The sequence below is a fragment of the Calypte anna genome, chromosome 7 (genome assembly GCF_003957555.1).
Source record: "Calypte anna isolate BGI_N300 chromosome 7, bCalAnn1_v1.p, whole genome shotgun sequence".
Taxonomy (NCBI): Eukaryota; Metazoa; Chordata; class Aves; order Apodiformes; family Trochilidae; genus Calypte; species Calypte anna.
Genome location: NC_044253.1, coordinates 19,927,882 through 19,947,649, shown reverse-complemented (window position 1 = coordinate 19,947,649; position 19,768 = coordinate 19,927,882). Strand labels below are relative to the sequence as shown.

Below are 19,768 nucleotides of genomic sequence, written 5' to 3'. Positions count from 1 at the left end.
GAAAATACTTTCTAATGTAGTCTTAAAATGAATACTTTAGAGTCCCTCCAGAGTGCAGCAACAAATCTGACTGCTCTTGTTCAACATGTGAATGTGTTCCCAATCCAGAGGACAGCTAGTTTCTTAATGTCTCAACCCTTTTAACTTTGGGCAGCTAATAAAAATTTGAAGGTGCTTCAGCATGATACAGAACACTAATGAGATGGAAAAGTTGGAGAGCCTCTGCCAACCATCTGGTATACCCTGTTGTGCTCAATTCAGCAAAATAACCTACTTAAGTGAACACTTGAGAAAGCATTTCACTAATTTCCAGGTTCTCTTGACCACACTGATGAGTCCTTCAAATTTCCCTCCAGATTTCTGCTCTGTAATAGGAAATTACACTTCACCTAATAAAAACAAATTGTTCAAGCGGTGTTCAAGCAAAGGACCCCCCTACCCCATATCCACACATAATGTTCATGCACTGTGTCAGACATGTTTAGCTCAGCCACGTCTCCCAGAAATACAGCTGAACGGGCACGAGACCTCTCTGTTCCTGCAGATTTCCCTTTGTAGTGAAATGAGGCAACCAGGTGCCACTAATTGCCAGGGAGTGGGCATGAGCTTGTGTTAAGCCCACCTGTGCCTGATTAAGGCGGGCCCTAACTGCGCATGAGCAGGATTAGGGGGCCAATAAACCTGCCTTAATCAGGCACAGGTGGGCTTAACACAAGCTCATGCCCACTCCCTGGCAATTAGTGGCACCTGGTTGCCTCATTTCACTACACCCTTACTTACATTTCTTTTTATTTTCCATTTCTTTAGTAGAAAAAATGGCCACCCAGGCTGTGAGCACAGGTGCTCCCCCAGAGCCCCCAGCTTTGCAGCACACACCCCTTACAGCTCTGCTGCCAAACCAGTGCCTGCTGCCCAGCAATGAGGTGCAGGATCCAAACCTATCCAAGTGACTTGTGACAAGCAAATATGAAACATAATAAATACCCATGTTAAAAACAAAATAGCTATTTTGCTCCTTGAATCATTGCTGCTATTTATAGGGAAGCTTTTGCCACTAATCAGCTACTGTAAGAGGCACAACAGCAATATAAGCATGCCATACTTCAAGCAGGTAACATTATAAAACCCCTCATATCCAGCATCCAGCCATGGGCTCACCACATTGCCTGCAGCCAAAGAAATTGACTTTCTGACTCTGAAAACTATTTTCAGAGCAACTGCAGACTCCTGAAGTTTTTCCCAAGGAAATTCATTTCAACAAAATTTCAGATTTACTGTTGTCAGTTACCCACTGCTCAGCTGCTGGCAGAGGCTGACAGACCTCTGGGCTCAGAATTTGAGCTGAAAGCCAAGCCAAGCCTAACATGAACTCCACAGGTGCAGGCCTTGGTTCTGGAGAAGATGAGAAGGCTTGAAGTGCCATCACATAGCTGGTTCTCTGTTTTAATCCCCACTGTCTTGTCTAAACTGGGTGAGCATGTAGCTGGGCTACTGCAGTCCTTACCTGAGACTGCAAACTGGTTTTGCTGCAATGCTTTCCTGTGTCTGTGACAAGTATGTTCACTGTGAGAGTGCTCAAAGGAACATTTCTGAGGCAATAATGAATGTTTATTTCTTTTTAACAGGAAGCATTGTTAGATTAACCATATGCTCACTGCGTCTTAGAGCTATCTATGTTTTATGCTCACATTGCATTTTTCTACTCCTCCAAACACAGTACCAGCCCCTCCAACTTTCTGAGTCACTCAAGGAGACTTAATCCAATTAATTCTGCTCCTGACATAGCCAGAGGTAGGCGTTCCTTCTACACGGTTATGTCTAAGAAGAGATATCTAGAAGCTGATACAAAAAACAATGGATTCTAAACTTTTGAATTAACTTCATAATACTTGTGACATTGTTTATTGACTTATTAAAACTCCCATTTTAGGTTTAAAAAAAAAACCCAAAAAACCAAACACCACCAAAAAACAACCTTCCAACCTTCCTCCCCTAAAACAACAAAAAAACCCCCTACAAAAACAGCTTTTTAAGCAATAAACCATGAAAAAAAACACAAAAAACCCAAACCAAACCAAAAACCCACCAGAGAGCACATAAAAATAATACTTCACTCAACCAAAATCTAGGAGTACTCTATCACTATCTCTATTACCTAATAAAGCTCTTTTAAAATAAACTAAGACCTAAATCTTTGAGTTCTTAGATCACAGCAGACTGATACAATAAAAAATCTCCAATATAGAGCAGATCAGAAACACATTAGTGGGTAGGACAGCCCCATGGCATACCTTTGACTGGTTCAGAAACCAGACAGAAGAGCTACTCTGCTTCAAACAGCCTCTACCCTCCACTAAACCTTTACTAATCCTCATTCCTGTTAACTAGTCTTATACAAAGATGAAAGTATGACAATGAATTAGATGATCTCTAAGGTCCCTTCCAGCCCTATCCATTCTATGATATTATATTATATGCTTCGTGGCAGTAGCCCTACAGATTCAATTTGGCACCTCCCGAGATTTCTGTAATGATAATTTGCTGCATTTCTGCAAAGCCTAGCTGTTGCAAGTGGATATAGAGTATTAAAAAAATCTGAAAAAAATATCTTCTTGCCCTTTTTGGCATGATAGTGCTGTTGAGTTAGACTGGAGCAACCATGCAAATGGTAAAAAAGTTCCTGCACTATGGTTAAGCAGAAGTTATTTGAGGAAGGAGACAGTTATGCACAGTTCATTAGGATGTGTGAAATTGCTGGTATGATAAATTGAGAAACTTTATTGCTTTCCTCTTCAATTTTCTGGCTTAAGATTTGACTGTCATCTGATTCTCCTCTTGGCTACAGTTTGAATTTGCTATTTAATATTTAATGTTACAGTGCCGCTTGAGAGTAGTCCTGTCCTGAATCTGTATGCTCAAAAAGCAGCTCTGAAAGTCTTAAGAGCAGAATCTAGTAATGCAGGAATAAAAAAGGAAATACAGTAATAAATTTTGAAGCAATGCAGTTCTATAAATAATAAAGCATGTTTATATAATTAGACCAGCAAATATGCATAATAAAATAGGTGTTTTGGTACTTCCTTCAAGGCTACACAGCTTCTGTCTAATGGTTATGCAACTGTTCTCTTCTGAGTGCTCCAAGGACTACATGAAATTAAATGCTGATAAGACCTGGACCTCCAGTCTCCATTCTGGAAGTATCCATTCAGATGACCTCACAAGTCATCTGTCAATATATTATTGCACAACTTACTAATACAGAAGACGATTTAGTTAAATGCCTTCAAGAGGCTAATTCTCATCTGTAACTGTGTCTCCCTGAACAGATGCACACATGTACCTACAAAATGAAAGGTAATAAAATGTAGCACAAAACTGGGTAACAGCATACATATGAGGGAGATGAGAGGAGTAAGAATTTTCATGCCAACTCATTCATTGCCCTGTATAAAATAAAACCTTACTGCCAGTACTCTTCAGTGAGTAAGGTATTGTGTTACATCTGCACTGGGACTAACAAACTAATGAACAAGACATATTCAAGTTTCTTTCTTTTGGTAGAACCTGTAATAAGGAAAGATATCAAATAATTTTGAACTACTGAGTCTGGAGGTTGTAGTCTGCTGTGGAAGAGAACAACCTGCTACAAAAGGCATCCCTGGGGACCTCTCGCTGGAACGAATCTGTATGGATTCAGTATGAATTTAACAAACACCATATGATAGGGATACACATGCAGAACAGCTAACAACTGAGGATAGCACAAATTGGAGCAAGAAGAGCATCCTTCTAAATTGGAATTTTATTCACACTTGTCTTTCTTTTTAAAATGAAAACAAGAGGAAAACTCGGTAGATATCTGTGTTTACTGAAGACCCAAGAATTTGCATCCATGTAAGAATGGAGAATTTATTCTGAATCTGACAATAACTTCATAAATAAATACTTGCTTGCAATGCTTGCATGAAGTTATTGCAGGCTAAGTGAACATTGCTCACATCATTTTCATACTACAAATACATAACATGTAGAACAAAAGCATAATTTAGACTGGTAACAAAATGAACAGTAGAATAAAGAACTTTCTAGGAAAAAACAAAGAAATAAAAAGGTAAAAAGTATAAGGCAAAAATTGCACAACTAACCACTGAGGATCATTTAAAAAGCAAACATCAAACCTCCAGGATAAAAGCAATGAAAAGAGCACACGTTGAGAAAGAGAGGAATAGAAATGTTTTTGCTGCCTGTTCCCTCTTCTGCTCAGCTTTTCAATCCAGGATCATGGATGAAAAAAAGAATTGACAAGCACCACAAGAGATCTGAGAATTAAAGACAACCTTCACAATTAGTGTAAAATAGTTATTATCTGTTATTTTCTATTCTACTTTGGCAGGAATGGTTTTATTTTTTGAAAGATTTAAAAGAAGAAATCCCTCAAATTTCAGCAGCAATAAAGTATTTTTAACAAGAGAACAAGAGATATCTGTATCTGAGATCCGTCACTTGGGACAGAGCAGTATCATAGGCAAACACAAATGGAGGAGCAGCCCAACGTTTCAAGCCTAACAAGAGAGACAAACTGGGAGAAAACCCTGTGCTGATCCTCCCCAGAACATCAAGTGTCAGTTTGTAATCCCTGTGAATGACGAGGCATCAAAAGTAGTCTTGAAGTCTGCAGTATTCCAGACTGAGCCCTTACTTTCTTGGCTTTCCCCATGGCTCTTCTGAAAAATCTCAGCTCTGCCTCCATCTTTCTTCACTTTCAAGCTACTTGTCTGCAGTGTTTGTCATCTTCACTTAAAGCTGAGGCTGACCAAAGCATGCAGTAGGTCTTATCCATCATCAAGAACTAGACAATTCAAGGAATGTGTGTAACGTAAGAAAGCAGCATCTACCACAGTCTTTACGGTTTTCCTTTAGTTGTCTTCAATCATTATATTGTGACTTTAACTTTGAACTACTGTTCACAGTAACTGGATCTTAGGGAAGAATGACTTAATTTCCATAATATAAAATAATTATAAGCACACAAAAAATGCAAGAGAATGAAAACTTAGTTAATTTATTATAACCTTGCTTAATGTGGAATGGTAATATTAAGTGATGGCACCTTGGCAGGACCAGTGCATGAGTTAATTTAAATTTATTAATTGTGTTTAAAACTGTGTCACAGCAGGCAGTAAGGGTAGGGAATTAAAAGTTTTAAGTAATCCAATGAGAGGGAAGGGGGGAATTTCATAAGATGCAAAATGAAAAGTGCTTACAACACAGTCTAAAAATACAGTGGGCATAGTCTGAGGACATGGCATGGACTGTCTGCTTCAGCAGAAGAGCACAGGAAGAGGGCAGGTGATTCCTGACACTAAACCAATGTTTTAATTTCCCCCTAATCCTGTTTGGGCATGGAAATGTCCTGAGGGCCAGCTTAAAGACAGAAAACAGAGATCACAGACCAGATTCACATGTGAACATGGCAGATATGGTAGGAAAGGAATAACAAGGGAAACTGTCTACCTTGCTCAATTCTGGGGTTTGTTTTGTACCAGTACTGAACTAAATGGAGCCTCCTGAGCAGCACAGTATGCAGTTACAAGAAGTCTATTCCCATGTTTCACATCCACCAGACAGTTCACCTTTCTAATGTGATGGGATAGTATGGCAAGAAAAGCAGAGCCAGACCCTGCATTTTACTATTCAAAATTGAGAAATAATCATAGGACAAATAAGCTACAGCGTGCAAACTTACCCACAAAAACAGCTGTTCAGCTGAAAAACATTAATTTTCTTAGCCAGTGTTAATCTAAGCACTTGTATAGAGCTGGCAGCAGGAAGAGATGCACTTACAGAGCTGCACTGCACACCATACCCTGCCCTACCACACCACATCCTGCCACACCATAAGGGACAAGGTAACTGCAGCAATTTCTCTTCTCCCCTCTGCCACAAGAAAACCTGAGCTTTCACACTGGATTCAGTACTTTCCCTGCCTCCCCATTTTCCCTTCTTTTGTTCAGATGCATACATTATGCTTCACCATCACAAGCATCAGCATGCTTGCATGACCTCAGTTTGAGCCACAGCATGAAAATCTGACTGACAAGCACCCTGTGCTATTATGTAGGGTGACTTTTAAACCCAGTAAGTTTAGTGTGCTGCCCTAGGAAATGGCTGTACAGCCAGATGCCTGGCATGGGGCAGGGCAAATGGGAGAATGAGGACACAGAGGTCAGGGAGGTGGCCTTTACTGCTTACTAGAGCAGCAACAGCAACTTGTGCAGCTGAACTAAAGCCTGAGCCTGATGTGCAAGTACCCAAAGGACAGAAGCTCATCACAGAATCATAAGAGGGTGTACAGTTAAGCTACTTATCCAGCCTGGCCAAAGAAATCTGCATAGTCCAGAGCCTAATAAAGATGCTCTGAGAGGCCAAGATGGAGGCATAAACCCACAGCAAACACCACATATCACCTGGGCATGACTGCTCAGACTCTGCATTTGGAAGTGCAAGTGCCAAGCAAGCTGTGTGTTGGAGAGGAGAGCTGTCTGTCAACAGCTGTACTGTGTTCTCATAACTTTGAAACTAGGACAGCTTGCCAGCCACTCACTTATTCATATGTCTCAAGAGACAAATTACTGTTTTATGTAATGGCAACCAGTACTGTCTTACCTTCTTTCTCTTGGAGCAGGGAAGCCATCAGTGAACCAGATCTGAATGATATCATAGGAAAAATCATTAACTAAAATGCTTCATCGATACTTTTCTGTACTGACATCACATATGGCTTAAGAGGGAAACACAAATTCAACTCAACCTATCCTGGTATCAAGGGAATCAATAATGTCAAGAGCTACTGAGTGTTACTCTCAAGGAGCAAAATCTCACTCTAATATAAATCAGAGCAGGATTTGTGTCTCAGCTTTATACACCCAAATATGATTCCAGGTCTTTTTGCGCAGCACTAGTTTCCCTGACATGAGTCTCAGTACAAAAGTCTCATTGTCTTTTACCATCTATTGAGGCCCTACACTCAAGCACATCTCCCTTCCTGTTTTGTGATGTTATTATATGTAACACTCTTAAGAGAATAATAGGTCTTTGAAAGTACTAGTTCCAGACAGTAGATGTAATTCTTACAGCACTGTGGTAAAAATTGCAGTATTTAACGTGCTTACAATAGATAATCACCAGGCCATCTTTGCTATTCTACACTTTAGTTGCCACTTGCTAGATACTGAGTCTACTTTTTGGTATGTGTGACTCATCTTGACTTCACTACTACCTGCAGCTATAATAAAATTTTCTTTTACTTGGTGAAGGTCACATAGTCCCCGTTCTATAACTTCACAGACTCCAACTTCCCCTACATCTCATTGAAAACCTACATCCACCCTTTGTCAAGCTACCTGTGGTGGGTTCATTGTGGCTGGATGCCAGCTGCCCACCAGAGAAACTCTATCACTCCCCTCCTTAGCTGAACAGGGAAGAGAAAATATAACAAAAGGCTTGTGGGTTGAGATAACGATGGGGAGAGATCATTCAGTTACCATTATGGACAAAACAGATTCAGCTTGGGGAAATCAGTTTAACTTATCACCAATCAAATCTGAGTAGGGTAATGAGAAAATTAAAACTAAATCTAAAAATACCTTCTCCCCACCCCTTTCTTCATCACAGGCTTAGTTTCACTCCCAAATTCTCTATCTCCTCCCTGGCAACAGTGCAGGTGGAAAGGGAATGTGGGTTTCTCTTCCCCTCACACACTTTCTTTTCTTCCATCCCTGCAATAAGGATCCATTAAAACTGATGTATTGCACTTTGCCAGAATGGTGTTTTATAGTCTGACTCCAAGCATGTGTTACTTGCCCTCTGGCACAGTGTAGAGGCACTGACAACTATCCTAGCTGCAAAAGTCAGATTTGGCAAATTTTAAAACCCTGCCATCTCTCTGAAGGAAACCATAGAGTGAATTATCCTTCCAATAGTGCCTGCATTCTTTTTTGGCAAGAGGTAGCAGCAGCATCACAGAAAGGAATTCCAGTAGCAAACCAGTTTTCATGAGAGTAGAGACTACTGGGGCAAAATGGAGCATGAAGGTCCAGACACATCCTTATTTTCCAGCTATGGTTTCATTGTGAAGGCAAATGTGACTTTTTTAGACAATATTTTATTTCAAGTCAATCAGAGCTGAGATCCTCAAGCTGTTGTTTTTAAAGAGACAACATAATGAAAACAATAATAGAACCTCATGAGTTTTATATTATCAAGAAACCATTTTTGTTATTAGTTGTTCTTTCTCTGATTTCTACCTTAGATATCACACATCAGCTTTATGACTCTTTTCTTCTAGTGTTTAAAAACCAAATCAAACAAGAACTTGCTTCTTGTTTAACAATCAATACATGGATATTTAAGAGCCAACAATTTACTTTCATCAGCAGTTTTATGACATGCTGCTACCAGGATTCATTGACATGAAGTTCCCATGTATTTCGTGGAAAAATGTAGATTAGTTATATGACATTCAGTAAAGAATAACTAACTAAATAATTAATAAAGACCTTCAGAAAACCCTCATACAGAGCTCTGTACTTCTGGTGAAGGCTGTCAGGCTTAACCCTTAGTGTTTCTTTAAGTGCAAATTGAACAATAAGGACTTCACACAGAAAAAAATTAATCAAAACTGTGGTCAGGGTTGTGTGTGTGTGTGATAATTAAAAAGTCATATAAAAAAGCTTGTTGGTTCCAGCAACAAAAAATACTACCAGCCATGACGCTTTATGCTAAGTGAGAGTACTTTCACAGGCAGTTTTAAAAGGGGACATCGTTTTACAAATCTAGCAGTTGTACCTCTTTCCTTTTGATATAATCTTGGTCCAGCTGGAGCCTACAGATAGCAGCAACAGTGAAACTGAAAAACTTCAGAGGAAAGTAGGATGGCCCAAAATTTATTTTGCAAAGTGCTACACTATGCTGAGTGGATTTAAAAAACAAAAAATCTGTGTTCACACCATCTAGCTTCAACTTGATGCTCCCATACATTAAAAGAAGTTAGCTTGGGCAACTTCTCAGTCTGACCCTGGCATTCAGAGAAGCTGAGACAATCACAGCAGATTTCACTTTAGAGATGTTTTAACACAGTAGTGTTTTGAATTAGAAGCTCTGAGGAAACCACCTTATTGCCTGACCTGAGCCAAAGAAGTCTCATGGCTATAAATGCAGTCACTGTGTTTGAAGGAATATTCTCCCTACTCTTCCTGCCCAACCACCTTTGTTTTAAGGGCATAGTGGAGAGAAAGGGGGGGGAAAAATTAGCATAAATCTGCATCCAGACACAGAGAAGTATACACAAAAATACACTTCCTATTCCTCAGTATTAAACAATATTTTATTCTGCAGACACGACTAACAGAAATATGAAGTAGCCGTTCCAGTAAAATAACAAATTTTGTGAAGCACCAATTAATATTTCGATCAAGGTCACAGAAAGCTAACTAAAATATTGAAAATAAGAAGTTAAAGATCAGTGAGAAAAATAAGCAAATGACACACTCGTTTCAAATGTATAAATATTTATCAGTTCTATTAACTATTTCAGTAGACAATGTTACAGAATAAAGAAATCATTGTATTACTTGGAGAGTTCTAGTACTATGCCTCATTGCATATTTTGCTGCTTATTTCAAAGTACCTTTCAGAAATTTCAGATTTTCCTTGATGTTTTCTCTTACATGTGACACTGCTGTCCTATGATTATGACAACAGAAGCACCTGTCCCAGGAGCAGCCAGATGCAACACACAGCCCACAGTACCACACAGCCCACTGCAGGATTTTACAAGGACAAGGAGCAGCAGAACTAAGTATCTGCTCAGTTGAAAAAAATAATAATCCAGAATTGTAATAGCAAGGAAAACCTCTAATTTTTTATCAGCATATTAATTAAACGTGCAGTTTCCCTTCCATCAAGCAGCTGGTTTAGTTACCAGTGCTTTATGTATCCTGAAGATCAGAACAGGAGCAGCAGCCATACCTTCCCCATGGAAAGCAGCAGAAGAAAACAAGGGAGATTTGGTAATTTTATGGTCATTGAACAGTAACTATCACATTTGCCCCAGAGCACATAGCAAAGCTTTACAGACCCACCTCCTTGTTCTCTTTTCTGGTTGTGAAACGCTGTATAGTCTTCTGTTGCATGTAGCACTGAGACAGCTGAAAACCTGTATTCACAAATCAGAATTAAGTGGACCCTTAATACCACTTACCACATATTTTTGCTTGCCTCTCAAAACTCATTGTATTTGGCAGAGCTTTAAAAGCTGACTTAGGAGGGCCTGAGGCTATTAAAAATTCAGAGCTAGATGCTTTTTCATGCCTATTTATTTTCTAGTGCTTTACTGCTACACGCAAAGCACAAGCTGATGAATTCTTTTATGTGGTTTGTTAAGATTTGAATCAGCAAAATTCAGAATTTCAACAACCAAGCAGCTGTCTCAATTTCTTTCCCTTTTACAGTTATTTTTCCAGTTTTATTTTGTAGGAGAGAATTACGCTGCTAGTTGAGAAAAACACTATGGCAAAGAAGTTGCAAACTCTCCATGAAATTCTCACACAAATGTGCATGATAAGCAGAAAAAAAAATTCTGTATATATCTATATCTACCTATACACACGCACACACGTACATATACATCTATAGCTAGATAAAATATCCCCAAAAAGAACCATGCATAAGTAGCTTCAGTCCTTAAGAAAAATAACTGTTCAGATAAGGAAATGAGACACAGATTCTCCCCTTCCCTACATCCAAACTGAAGGACTTACAGATACAAGCAAGCTTCCTCTAGAGAAGAATGAGGAAAAAAAAAATTTTGGCTTTTCATTCTGCACATTTCCATTTTTTCGCATGCAGGCTGTTGCATAAACTCAAAAAAACTCTCTTGGCCATATGTTTCTGCCAGCCACTCCTTGGAAACCATGTAAATGTCTCTAATAAACAGCTTGCTGAAATGTACATAGCTGTAGCACAGACAAGTGATGAGCCTGCTGACATTCCAAAGTCCCAGACTAGTAACTCAGTGCATCACATGTTCTTTACCTTTGCTCCAGACAACAAAGTAGGAGGACAGGATTGCTGCTCTTCCTATACTATTTTGTCTTCCAGAAAAGCAGACATGCCTACACACTGGTGTGAGCAGCAGCACAAGACACCAAAATCAGGAAGAAACTGGAAGTGGTTTGGGAACCACTACTGCATTAGCTTAAAAAAAAAACAAACAACAAAATCCCACATTTCTGTCCTAGAACTATGCTCCACTAGAGTCACTAGAACATTTGATCCAATGTATACCACTTGCCTATAAATAGATTATGGTCCTCTGCAGAAACAACATTTAGCCTTGTAAAGTACTGCAAATACTCCCTATGCATAACACTGAAACCACACAAAAACCCCTCAGTGTAGCCCACTTTCTGTGTTTTCTCTTGCACTGTGTGCTCAAAAGCAGAGCATGAGGTCATTACCCTACTCTTGTCCACAAGAAAGGTCTCTCCTTGATGTTAGGCTGTGCCACAGGGTCAGAGACCAAGAAGTAAGTCAACAGAAATGCAAGGTAATAGAAAAGTCCACTTTGTACACTCGGTTCACCACCTTTTCTTCTCTTTTATGTCCCTTGGAACTCTCAGTTTGAGAAAGGAGCAAAACTGCTTAATCTGTTCTTACAAGATAGAGAAAGGCTATGGACAGACTCTCCCCTCCAGGTAATACAGTAAGCTAAGTGCCTGAGTGTTACAATCTAAGGTTCTAGTAGCCAGATGCTTTGCCTAGTGACTGCAAGCACTCTGCTGTTAACTCCACGTTTTATGTCAGAATCACCAAATCCTTGAGAAACAACCTATTAACTTGTTGTAAAATAATCCTCAGCACCCCATTTATTACTGTCTTTCTGACTAATACTGAGGTCTCACCACTAGTGATCTCAATCAAATGGCACCTTGTCTTTCAGACTGACACACAAAACTCTAGAGGGTGATTGCTGGTTAAGGTCCTTGAAAAAGAATTTATTTTCACTACCACGCTGTGGTACAAACAGTGCCTACAGACAAGGCATTTTATCACTGCCTTGTTATACGTGTAATCCCCATCTGTGAATACTCAGGTGATATGACAAAGTCTGTCAACAAAGGAATGATTCCATTTTGAAAAAAATGTAGGTTTTAGAGTTTCTCTATACTCTGGTTAGGACATGAACTGAAATTGTTTCAAAGAAGAAAAAAAAAAAAAAAAAAAAAAGAGAAGGGGTAGACAGTGAGAAATCTGAAATAAGAATAATCTAATGATTAAATTACTGGTTTAGCTTGTGTTGTCATTCATCCCAGCCAACCATGTTTACCACTGAGTTGCACTTGAAGCCTTTGTCCTATTGAAGTTTTAAAGCTCCTCTGCCTTAGCTAGTACTGACACTATTCATTTGGCAAGAAAGATAAGGCAGCCAGAAACAGCCTACAGCCCTTCTGGCACAGCTGCCTTCCCCTTTACATCATGGAAAAGCCACTGTGGGCCCAAGGATGACTTTTTCTAGCAGTGAGTGGAATCATCTTCATGTAAAAAAAGTTGGAGCTCTTTTTAAGGAGCTCCACATTTGCTGTGGGTTCTGTCACTTTTCCTCCCAAGTCAGTCAGTCAATGCAGTTGCCAGCAAAACTGAAGCCTTCTCTGGAAAGACAACAGCAGCTCAGCAGTTGAAGGTGTAGGCAGGGATTCCTGTCATTTTCTTTGCTCTGTGCCTGCTTATTACATAAGGGCACATTTCATTCTCTGTCCAGGCTATGAAACTCTCCACTGGCACCTCAGTTACTAAAGACTTGGAATAATCCCGTTCCCACAACTTTCACAGGAAGATGTGCTTTAGGCAGCCAGGAGCTCTAAAGCAGCTGCCACACCTAGATAACCATTTACAGCCCTACTGAGAGGAACATAAGGGCACTCCTGGCTTCTCAATTCTATTCTAACTACCTGCAATCAACTCCACCCAGCACGTGTGATGGGATGGCTGGTGGCACACACTGCAACATTAGAACTGACATCAGGGCAATGTACACCAGAGTTGGATGGATAGCACCACGTTCTCAGAGCAGCAGGTGTGTATATGGAGATGCGGAAGTGACTCCCACTAGACGTTCTGCAAACCACAAGCACAGAGAACCTGAAGTATCCACATACTCTTATTTATGCCATTTTGCTTCTTTTTGGACTATTATTATCATTACTATTGAGTAGACATACTGTAGTAATGCCCAATGGCTCTCTCTAAATGAAGATGGCACTTAATTCTGTCAGCATAAGTTAATGACATTCATTACACCCAGACTTTGCCTTCCAGTTTGCATCCATAACTCTCATCTGTACACTTTTTCACTGAAATCGCCACTAAAGAGCAATTTCAGCACCCATAACTTTCCTCTATGTGCCTGTGTTTCATGGTATGTTTAAGTTTTTTTCTATCTCCAGGTAAGCCCATAAGTGCTGTCACTAATGCAAGAGAGTGAAGTCTTTGAACGGAGTTACAGAAGCAGACAACTATAGTACTCGAATAGGCTAGCTCTAACAGTAATACAGTTTTATTTTTTTCCCAAGATTCCACAGCTTTTCCTGCAAGCCAAGCAGACAAGTGTATACTTTAACAGCTCAACCCTTATACGAAAAAGGTGGCTCATCACTGATCTCAAAAACTATTAACTCAAAGACCACCAGCTGCCAGCAGCAGGATGAGGAGGTTTATCTATAATCTCACCCTACCTGGCTTTATTAAATATTAAGTAAGGTGGATTTTAGCAGTAAATATCAAGGAAAGGCTAGAGCATTCTGATAGTTAAGTTCCTCTGTTTATTAAAGGGAACAATCTTTAGACAATGTATCTTTCTTCTTTTAAAATTAAAAGAACTCTGATTCTTGAGAGACAATATGCTAAACAGTAACTCCTCTTATTGCACATCCTATTCAGTCTGAAGTTGATAGTAGGCATCAGGTAAAAATATTTTTAATCTATGACTTGGCTTCAGAAAAAATATGCTTTCATTAATTATTCAGGACGATATTATTTACTTCCCTGTATGTGTCCACAGGAAAATGAAGTTTAAGAAAAATACTTAGGAAACCTACAAAAGGAAAAAAGTCTGAAATTTACCTGGAAGATCTACACGAATGAGACAACAGTATATTCCAAAAGTAGTTCTAGTAGTTCTAGTAGGGGAGAGCACACACCTCTCCCCTTTCTCTGGCTGTTGTGCAGTGTTTTTGAGTACTCTTTACTTGCAATTTCTTAAAGAAATAATTTTAGAATTGTTAGAAATTAAAAAAAAACAAAACACAGAAAAAAAAAAAGAAACTAAGATCTGCTTTCAAACTTAAATAGGCTTCCCCTATTTCTGTTGATATTTCTACCTAATACTTCTTCCCCAACTAACAAAAAAGTGTAACTAGAGTTTTAAGCCAGCAATAACACAACTACTTGATCACCTGGGTATAATAACGCAAATACTTGTTTATAGTCTCAGCAATATTTGCCAAGTCTCTTAATTTGGAGCATGCAAAATTTGCCTTAAATTCATGACCTTCCACATCAGAGGAACAACATCCGGCAGTGCCAGGGGGCTGAGTCTTGGAATGAATGAATCTTTCAAATAAATCTGTGTTGTTCTTTGTGTTTTGTTATGAACCCAATGTCTATTGGTCCTCCTTTAAGAAAACCATGTAAATATTTTAAGTAGATTTAGTTTTCCATACTCTTTCGATGCAGGCTAAGTATTAATGAGCTAAACCTAGCTGGCATGGAAATGAAACTCAGATACTAAAACCAGTGAGTCTAATCAGAAAAATGGCCTTTATGTAGATATCCAATTTGAAGAACAGTCGGGTGCTCTGAAAGATTCTTTGACGCTAAGTCCTGGCAGGCGAATATAAGCTTCCTAAATATAGTGTAGGAGCCTTTAGCTTCTCAGAGTCTGACACACCTAAGGAAATGGGTTAGTAAAAGGGACAAGTCTGGAATGAGATAAAACAAGGTATTTGACAGTCTAATTGGCTTTTATCTTTACTTCTGCATCTCAGGTCTCTATCAGGTTGTAAAGCTAAAGACTATGTTGTAAGGATGGCTTGGTACCCTACCACCAGCTTATTTGTCTCACAAGATCAGGCTGGTGAACTGACAGTATAGAATTACAATTACTCAATCTCTGAAATCTTTTCACCATTGAAAGGACAGGAAGAGTACAACCTGACTCCTTCAGGAGAGAGAGCTGTTTTTTCATTCAAGAAGCTATATTCTACTAATTTCTATCAATTTCTACCCGTGTACAAAAAAGAAGTGGAAATACAGATGAGGGCACAGGCTCAAGGAGACTCAAGAAGAGAACACACATCCTTACATGCTCTCACAGAACTTTGTAAGAGTGCTGGGCTTTTCCTGGTTGCGTCTTTGCCGAAACCAACGTTGAATGCTGCGTACATCCCAGTCCAGCTGCTTGGAGAGGCCCTCCAGCCTCTTCTCATCTGGATGCTAGAAAACAGAGAAGGATAAAAATTATTTCTTTGTCCAATTTTAAATTTAGAATAACTGTAACTGCCTCTCAGTGTCTTAGAGGCTGCTTGTCAGATGCATGGACAGAAATAAAATTGCTTTGACAGAAATAAAATTACTTTAACAGAAATCTCTGCTGGCAGATCCACATCAAAATGCATTTACAGTGACTATTACAAATCTAGAAGGACATATGCTATAATAATGCATGCAGATTATTACTAAACTTGAAGGAGATATAGGAAGAAAACTTGCTTGAAACTTGGAAAGTGATTATAAGTAGGGATAAAATGCACCTCCTATCTCAAGGAGAAGGGCTTGCATCTCCCCTCTGCCTGGCATCTGCTATTCCTGCCCCAACCTGCATTAGGGTCTTTGTCCTACTGACAGCTGCATTAGTAAATATTGTTTGACCAACATGGAAAGAAGATATATCCCATAATTGTGAATGTTAATGTTAAAAAATGACATAATTAAACAAACTGACAACTTCAAAAGGAATACCACCTTGACAGCAGGGAGAAAATTTTTTTCTGTAAAATTAGCTTCACACAACAGAAAAATGTGGAACTCTCATTCCATTAGAGTGGTGCAATGATAAGGCAAGGGAAAATGAGTTTGTACATAATTTGACTGCAGTACAGGCTGCATTTTCAATCATGCAGCAATTCTACATGTACAGTGCTGCATGAAGACATTTATACATATATATATTTATACATTTATATATATATATATATATATATATATACACATTTATACATTTCTCTTAACCATATCCATTTTTAAAGAAACAGAAAAAGCTTTGGGACAACTTATTTTCTGGAAGCTTACTTTGTTTCTGCAAGGCAGTTACATCCATTGAATGAGATACAACAGCTGGCACTATAAAGACTTTTTAAATGTTGCAAGATGTAAAACAGTAAAGCTTTCATCAGGTTGAAGTTTCATTTATCAGACTCCAGGGAAAGACAAGAAGGAAAGAGAAGGGAAAGGAAGAGGCCAGATAAGGGAGAAATATTACATCAATGAAAGACAAAGAAAAGCCATTAAAAAAAAATCAAGTGACTGATGCAGAACTGGGGAGCTTGACTAGAGAGAACTGCTACATGTGACTCAAAATAAGGCTAGCTAAACAGGATAGCTTTAACAGCAGCCACTAGCCAGCCCTACCAAACTCTTGCAGGAAAGCAGATACTTTCCTTTGGAGCTCTTTCTACTGATCTCCACACAGTGGGTACTGGCAGCCATGTGTGCCGGCTCCTACCGTGACACACAAGCAAGAGTTAAACCACACACTCAGGCCCTCTGTTGCACTAGCAGATTCTGCAAGGAAAAATGGGGAAAAAAATGTTAAAAAAAAAAAAATCCCATACTTTCTCCAGTTGAGTCTGGGTGAGAGGACATGTGCTGCAGCTTTTAGAAACAAAGTATGTGTGATTCCCTCTCTGAAGACAAGACAAAAACCACACCAAGTGCCATGGTGCTCTCATGATAGGGTAGGACACCCAACAAGACAAAGTCATGGTATATTTCACTATCTCTCTAATTTTGCCCTCTGTGACTGTAATAGTTTCTCAAGTCTAGGGTGATGTCTTTGCTGTAGAGTGCCCAGCTGCAGCCTACAGCCAAAGTGGGACTGGGAAGCTCCTGCAGCACAGTTGTTTCATCATTCTGGCCTTTACAGGCCTTTGCACTACAAAGCAGCTGACCACTGAGGTCTCCAGGAGGTGCTAAAAGACACCTGATCACTGCTACAGGAAAGCTGAGGATGACACCGAGGTTTAATTGAGCTATGCTACACTGAGAGCTGTAGAGACAGATGTAAGTGGTGGGGCAAAAAACAACTTCTCTACCAAAAAAACCTGCAAGGTCTAACACACAGCTAGTTTCCCCACCTTTCTATCTTCTTCTACCTGCCACCCCAGTTTCAAAGGACATTCAACATAATGTAAATGGCTGAGACACCAGCAGCCGACAGCACACTGTGATCAGGTAGTACCTCTAGAGGAATAGCTTTTAAGTTTCATGGAAAACACAGTAAGGAAAAAAAATTCTAATTTTGTAGAAATTCTAAAAGATAATAATAATAAAAAGGTAGATGGCCAAATGGTACCTACAAAGTGTTTCTGTAACAACTTTTTTGATTAAAGGCTTACAGGTGTCACAAAAGAGCACACAACTGCTCCAGCTGGCACACCAGTGACAAACTGGACATTTGATTGTTCTGATTTTACATGTAAAAATGCAGCAATGCATTTAGCATTTAGCTAGTTCAGATGCAGTTTATAGTGCCAAATGCCACTTCATAAGGTAAATGTTTTTGTAAAATACTCCACCTTTGTAATAGCCGTGAAAACTTTTTCCAGGATAGCATTAGGTTGAGCTTTCTGTGGCCCATTGGCTTGGACTTTAAGGCCTAAGGCACATGGTTTAGCAATGAACCTGTGTAAAACAGAAGAGAGAAAAAAGAAAACAAATTAAATCCTTCTGCTATTTACTTCATTACTGTTATCAATCAATAGAATGCTGCACACATGCAAACATTATAAGCCTGCCAACAAAAACAATACTTAGCCATGCTTCTCAAAGAGAAGCTCATACAGGTGATTACAATGCAAAGTAATGTCACTTTGAAAGATAAAAGGACTCTGCAGGGCACATGAAAAGGAGGATTTTCTTTCATGTGATGGAAAAAAAAAAAAGAAAAAGGATCTACAAAGGCATGAGAGGAATGCTTCCTAGAGAAGCACCAACTAAGGGAAAGAGCAGGGCAGCTTGCAGAGATGAGGAGCACATAATATTCTCCTCCAAACAGCCTTTTCCATAAATCAGTTTCCAGAGTAGCTGCTGCCTCAGGACTCCTTTAGCACAGCAGATTTTCAAAGTCCTTAAAAGTAGCAATCACTGAAGCTGCCCAGTCAATATAATCTTCTAAACTAGAGAGTTTAGTGTTGGGCTCTGCCTCAAAGACTTTGCTCTTCCTCCAAATTCTTCTGAAAAGCTGTCACAGTTCCAAACACCAATCCCTCAGTGCATCCAGTTTACAACCTGGGTATCTCTAATATATTTTAGGGATTAACTACATTGCTTAGATTGCATACCCTCAAAGAACACCAAATCACCCATTAAAAATTAATTAAACCAAAATCCTCATACGGCTCTCTTTCAGAAATTTACTTTTAATTCTAAGGAGCTGTAAAACACTTCTAGACATGTAACTAAAGGACTGAGAATCTTGGCATCTATGTTCATGTTTTGTACCAAGTCTGAAAAAAACCCAACAAACCAATCAGAATTCCAGACTTCTCTATTAAATAAAATCAAACATTTTCCTGAAGAGAAATCAAGAAAGCCAGACAAGTCAGAAAGTCAGACAAGACAGACAGTAAAGGGGATGTCAATCAGTGTGCAAGCCAATTTTACAAAGCACTACAAAGAAACACTTGTAAGTAGAGACAGGGCAGAGGAGTGTTGTAGGTGGAAGAAAAGAAAAAAAAAAGAAATTAAAGACAACTTCTTCATCAGCCTCACGCATTCACAGAGGAACCCAAGCTCAGCCTTCACCAATAACAGCAAGATCAAGAAACATTCACTAAATAAACACAAATAATAAAAAAATTGTTTCAGAATTGTCTGGGCACTTGCAAAGTCAATCTTCTCTAAAGTAAGATTTTATTTGTTTGTCTCTTTGGGGGCATATTGTTTTTTCAGTTGGTTGGGTTTTTTACACGCATACATCTTTCAAATTATATTTTCTCCTTTTGCTGACTGAAGGAATAAGGTATTCATGATGTAACTGCAACAGAAAGGCAGTTGCCTAAAAGAACAAAGAAGTATATTTAATTTGGTTAAGTGAAAAGCAGATTTTAAAGTCCTAGCTAGAAAAATTCTACACGCAGCAATTCCAATGAGTTCATACTGAGCTGATCTTCATTTAAATCAAAGCAAACCAGCTGGGTTTGCTTAAATGCCATTCTTTAAATGACATGTCTTGTAGTGAACAGTCTGGATAAAACCAGGATGAAGCACAGACACAGTGTTTGTCTAGATCTTAAAAAGAGTTGTGATACTAATGTTATACCCATCACCGAAAACCAAACACATTTTCTGTTTCAATTGGATATTTTCTAAACAGGAATATAAGTGCTTCTTCCTTTGCAGCTTGGTTTTTTTTCTTCAAGCACTGGAGAAA

General features: G+C 39.1%; 1 protein-coding gene across 2 annotated transcripts in view; it reads right to left on the bottom strand.

Annotated features, from left to right (window-relative positions):
* CERS6 (ceramide synthase 6) overlaps window positions 1–19,768 on the bottom strand; it is a 111,576-nt gene that overhangs the window by 58,806 nt on the left and 33,002 nt on the right. For both annotated transcript variants that reach the window (XM_030454375.1, XM_030454374.1), the window contains exons 2-3: window positions 17,913–18,018; window positions 15,422–15,552 (exon numbers count right to left, since the gene is read on the bottom strand). In XM_030454375.1, coding sequence (XP_030310235.1) covers window positions 15,422–15,552; window positions 17,913–18,018 — 237 coding nt within the window. The remainder of the gene's footprint in view (window positions 1–15,421; window positions 15,553–17,912; window positions 18,019–19,768) is intronic.